At 38.1% G+C, this 5,749-nt stretch overlaps 1 protein-coding gene across 3 annotated transcripts in view; it reads right to left on the minus strand.

Moving 5' to 3' along the window:
- The window catches only part of adgrd2 (adhesion G protein-coupled receptor D2), an 86,655-nt gene that overhangs the window by 75,405 nt on the left and 5,501 nt on the right, over positions 1-5,749 (minus strand). For all 3 annotated transcript variants that reach the window (XM_014009973.1, XM_014009972.1, XM_014009974.1), the window contains exons 5-7: positions 5,397-5,519; positions 2,211-2,305; positions 1,402-1,692 (exon numbers count right to left, since the gene is read on the minus strand). In XM_014009973.1, coding sequence (XP_013865427.1) covers positions 1,402-1,692; positions 2,211-2,305; positions 5,397-5,519 — 509 coding nt within the window. The remainder of the gene's footprint in view (positions 1-1,401; positions 1,693-2,210; positions 2,306-5,396; positions 5,520-5,749) is intronic.

The raw sequence follows: 5,749 nt of genomic DNA on the forward strand, positions 1-5,749 counted from the left end.
ATTGAATTGAATTGAATTGAATTTCAAAGACAGTGAGAGACACTCTGAGCTACTGAAGACAAAAATGCTTGTTTTGATTATTATAGTTTGAATATGTACCAGAAACTCTGTGGGAGTCAGAAGAGTTTGTCTGTAAAGGTGGGCAGATGTGGTTAGGGGAGTTGTCCTGTAACTGGTGGGTTACTGGTTTGCAGTTGCAGCTGTCTCAGTCTTTGTGTCCTCGGGCAAGACACTTCACCCATTTTGCCTACTGATCGTGGTCTGAGGGTCCAGTGGCGCCGGGGCATGGCAGCCCCACCTCTGCCAGTGTGCCCCAGGGCAGCTGTGGCTACAATGTAGCTTACCATCATCAGTGTGTGAATGACTGATGCATGAAATTATAAATCATCTCTGAAGGTCTCAAAAAGCACGGTATGACTGGTGCATTATTATTATTAAATATGCAGAGAATTCAAATGTTACTGACATCTTCCAAGTTGAATCCTCTGTAGTACAATCGCCAAATATTATAAAACCTAAACTGTTATTTATGTGATAAACTGTAAACTGTGGTTTGTAGAAATAYCATGTAGAAGTTGCGCCCACAATTGAAAAAAAAAAACTAGCAAAAAAATTTAAAAAAAAACTTCTACCTAGGTCACCTTCTAAAAAACAAGGATGCAAAATAAAACAAAAAAATGTAATTGTGTCAAAATCACAAGATATTAATGATTAGTTTAAATTTTGTAGTCAAAGTTTTAAAAAAATGATCTATAGTTTGACTAATCAAAAAGAAAAAAAAATAAGTAGGTCCTCTGGATGGGTTCCTTCTTTAATGAAACTTCGTCTCTCCTCCAAGAGACTTCTTCAGTCTGATGAGTTTCAGGTGAACTCATCTATAGTTTATACTTTGACTTTGCTATAAACTTGCTTGTTTTATTTTCAAACTGTGCAACAAGAAACAGGTTTCTTTTTAATAAAATAGAAATGACTGACACCCTTAATAAAATATGGATTTCAAGCTGATTTATCATGAGGCTCATTGTATATCACATTGTGTTAATACTTGCAAATGTTCCACTTATTTCAATACTTTTATTTTTTATTTTTGCATAGCACTTGTGAGAACTCTGGTTGTTTGCAGATTCTTGTCAAATCCTTCTCTTGTTTCCTGTACTGAAGCTTTTGCATTCTAAAAGGTAAAACAGAGCTCCTTTAATATTAAAGGTTTTACTATAACTAAGAGAAACTTTGTTTGATCTACATGTCAAGATTAGTTTGTTTCTCACAGAAAGTGTGGCCCTCTTTGAGGCACTCACCAGTTAGGTGGGGGGTCCCTACATGGGAAACTTTGATAGATCCTTACTGAGCAGAAGAACAACAGAAATGAGAATATAGTAAACTCCTTTGTTTGTGTGCTACCTCCTTGATGGCCTGCCATTTGAGGGTATTTTCTTCACTGATGATGCTGTCAGCCACACTTATAAAGTGCTGACTGAGTTCCTGGATGTTGTCCTGGCTGATGTTTTCAGGATGGACAGGTGGCTCTGAGGGGATGTCAGAGGTTAGTGACAGCAGCTGAATAAGTGACACCATGTCTGCCGGCTGCAGTCCCTCCTGCTGCGTTTCTTCCAGGGCCTGGACTGAGACGTTGAGCAGGACTGAGGCCTGGGCCAGGCTGTTTAGTCCAGATGGCTGTTGACCTAGAATTGGCTGAGAGAAAAGAAAAATATGTTGGATTCAGCAAGTCCTCACATTTAAATTAAATCACATTTAAAAATAATCAAAAATAAAGACAAACTCTCCAAATTTACTAATGAAAAGTTACATTAAAACTTTTAGCCAACAATTTGTGTAGAGATTGTTTTCTTTTGCCAATATATGGCATGTTTAGTTATACATTTCATTTGATGTTAGAGCAGCTTTAAACGTAAGATGCAGAGTTTGTAATGCTCTTTATGTTCTTTAACTCAAATAGACAAGGGCAAAAATAAACTATCAAATACATACAGTATAGTTTTGCTCTTTGCYTTAATTAGGCATTTAATACATTAATACATCAATACATGTAGCTTATAAATTCAAGTCAAACATTTTATTAAAATCAACTCCTATTCATTCATTTCATTCACAACCACACTCCCAGTCACTGGCTGCAGTTACGTATCTGATGTAAGACAAACAGATGACAACAGATACAATTATACTTATATATATTATATTATTATTACCTGGCTCTTGTTGGAAAGCTTCATCAGTTGGTGCATAAAGGCAGAGGGCTGGGAGCTCTGAGATTCAATTATCTCCTTCATCTTCACGTATCGTTCTGGATGAAAAATATCATCAAGTCTGGGTTAATTATGTATATTATTATGCTTTTTCCTGTGTTTGCATACAGTATATGTATATAAACACTCGGTCATTCGCAGAAATGTGAAGTAATGAAGTACAAATACTTTATTTTCCTTAAGTAGACATTGCGGTTATTTATACTTTACTGGATCAATTATTTTTCAGATGACTTTTTACTTCAACACTTTACATTTCCATGCAATTTTCTTTATTTCTACTACATACATTTTAAAAATGCAAAAGTATTTCATTTCACTTTGGCTTGTTTTCATTCTGGCTTGTCATCGTTCAAAGAAAAAAAAAGATGCCCAGTCATATACAGTATATGGCCCCTTTTGGATGGAGTGAATTTAATTGTGGTTGGATGAGAAGTATAAATATATACCATTCTGACACCCTATTGGTTTGAATGATTCATCACATCTGTATGACACATCATGTCACACTCCAGCAGAACATACTGTATCAGACTAATGTAGTCGAGTATTTAGATGACCATGGCAGAGCTGAAATAGTTAGACTAGTTCATCTCAAATTTGTCAACGTTAACATTTTATTATAGTTTATTTATCATTATTGCCTTTAGGAAGATGATTTTTGGGGAGGTGGGGTTATAGACCCCTGTGGTGCGGTCTAAGCTTTAATGGCTTTTTTTTCCTTTCATTAATTTTCCTTTCCTACTTGAAGTAGTTTTAAAACCAATACTTTTACTTGAGTAAAAAGCTGGAGTTAAGACTTTAGCGTCCAAAAAAGTATTTTTAAARCRTAGTATTAATACTTCTAATGAATGAACTCTAATGAAGTAATGAATGTGAATACTTTTGATACTTCTGATCATTCAGCTGATCAATGGAGGTAGAARGGTTTGCAAGAGAAGAAAGGAGATCACAACTGGAGGGGGTGAACTACCAGAAGACAACACTGCGGATGTTCAGGACAGCTACAAATACCTTGGAATCCCACAGCTAAGTAGCAATCATGATAAGGCTGTAAGAAAGCCAGCCACAACCAAGTACCCACAGAGAGTAGGACAGGTCCTGAGGAACCAGCTGAATGGCAAGTCTGGGTCATAAATACCATCCAACACATAGCAGGGCTGAAGATCCATGGAGCGCCATAACCAAGTGGCTGGAATAACATACAGGATCATCAGTTCAGATTGTGCACTGGAAGTGCAGAGTCAAAGTGGGAGACTCCAACAAGGGTAGTGGAACATGGAAGAGCTGTGGGACCTCAAGATTCAGAGAGACAAACCAGCAATGGCTAACCAACTGGATGCTGTGGTGGTCTAAAAGCACAAGAAGAAGGCAGTGATGATGGATGCAGAGATCACAAGTGACAGTAGCCAAGTTTCCATCCAATTTTAATTCGAATTTTGAGTAAATTTTTAAAATTTTGCAAAAAGGAAAAAAAAAAAAAAATAAACAAACAAAGAAATGCAAATCAGACATGTCCATCAACTGGCTTGAAGCGCATCAGTTACGTCAGACACATGAGTGTAGTAAACAGGAAGTAAAAGTTGCATCTCAGGAAAATGGAGAGAAGGTATCAGGAACGTGTTGCTACTATCCGGAAAATTGTAATTATTCTGTCGTCAACTAGTTTTGGCGATGTTACTGCTGTCTGGAGACGTAGAGAAAGAAATGCGATTCTCTTCACGTTACATTGATGTGAAAAATTCAGTTCCCCTGTGAAAATCTGTTCCCCCTACTGGTTAACCTTAGAAAGAACCACTGGTCCAGGTATAACATCAGACCAATCCTAAATGGTTAATATGAGGGAGGTGCTCCTAGAACAGGGGGAACAGATTTTCACAGGGGAACTGAACTTCGTACAACCCCTGTACCGCTCAGACAGTGAGAACAGCTGATCAACGTGTGAGGTAAATGTTCGCTACATCAGAACTGATTCGGCAAATGTGTTTCCATCTCTCCTTTTGTGCATTAACTCTTTTTCAAAAATACCAAAGACCACCTCAAGCGAGTTTATCAACCTTTATGCAAATTAGAGGAAGTTTTTTCGAATCGTGCCATTTCCATTTGCCTTTTCTGAGCGATACTTCAAAATGTGAATTAAAAAACKTTGARGGAAACACGGCTGGTGACATCAGGAAGAAGGAGCACAAGAAGCTGGKGGAAGAGCTAAAAGAGAAAATACAGATTTGGGGGAGTAGTCCCAGTGATCATTTGAGTACTTTGTTCTMTGATCCTCAAACTGGAAGAGTGGCTTTATCAGATCCCAGGTACAGTCTCAGCGATCCACAACATGTAACAGACTGAACAGAACTCCAGGATTTCTATCCAGCAGCACTTTTATTCAGAATAAATAACCAAGTGACCTTGAATTGTTATTTCACACTTTAAAGGTATGTTGTTTTTGTTTTTAATTTTTAATTTTTTTAAATTTTTTTTGGGGGGGGGATGATTTTTTTAGATAATTTTCAGGATCTTATTTTATTTCTGTAGAATGTTATGTTTAAGTAAAAATATATGTAACCCATTGGTTATTAATAAATGTCAGCTTTTCTTATACCTACTGGTGTTGACTATACTGTTTGACTCGAGCAAAACTGTTAAACATTCCACAATACAAAATAAGTAATACAAGTATGTAGGATTTGTTCTGATATTGTATCAGGTCAATATCAGTATTGGCCAAAACTCATGGCTGCAATATCGATATTGTATCAGTAAGGAAAAGGTCAGATTGGGACATCCCTAGTTTCACAAAGTTCAAAAATAAATGGAGATTCTAAATTAGCTGTATGTGTGGGCATGTGTGGTTGCTTGTCTTTGTATGGAACAGAATTGACAAGCATTCCAGGGTGCCATCATGCCTCCCACCCATTTCGATTCCCAGCCCACCCCCAGCTCGCTGAAATACAGCTGGACATAAATACCAGCTTCCTCACAGCCCTGAATAAACAAGTGATTTAGGACAAGGAATAAATGGATGATTTATGTTTTGTAAGTTTAGTTTCTTTCTCACAATTTTCAGATGACMGTGGAGTTTTCAGTTCTTGTCAGTCTACACAAGAGTTGTTGCATGCAGAATGTGTGGCTCACCTCGGCTGCTCCTGCAGATGAATGGTAGTCGGTCAGCACAGTRTTTCAGGCCCAACGTAGGGAGCTGAGCTGACCAGCCCTGCAAAGTCCTGCAGTCCTGGAGCTCCATCTGCTGGTGTGCTGCTGCTCACACATTCAAATTGAAACACACACACACACACACACACACACACACACACACACACACACACACACACACACACAAATGAACAAACAGCTATCCCAGACAGGGGCCCCGACTTTGGCTCAATCAGGGGAAGAACGATGCTGGAGATTACTGATGTTTTTGATAGTCCATGAAAGACACACACACACACACACACATACACACACACACACACACACACACACAC

Source organism: Austrofundulus limnaeus, unplaced genomic scaffold (assembly GCF_001266775.1).
Source record: "Austrofundulus limnaeus strain Quisiro unplaced genomic scaffold, Austrofundulus_limnaeus-1.0 Scaffold64, whole genome shotgun sequence".
Lineage (NCBI taxonomy): Eukaryota > Metazoa > Chordata > Actinopteri > Cyprinodontiformes > Rivulidae > Austrofundulus > Austrofundulus limnaeus.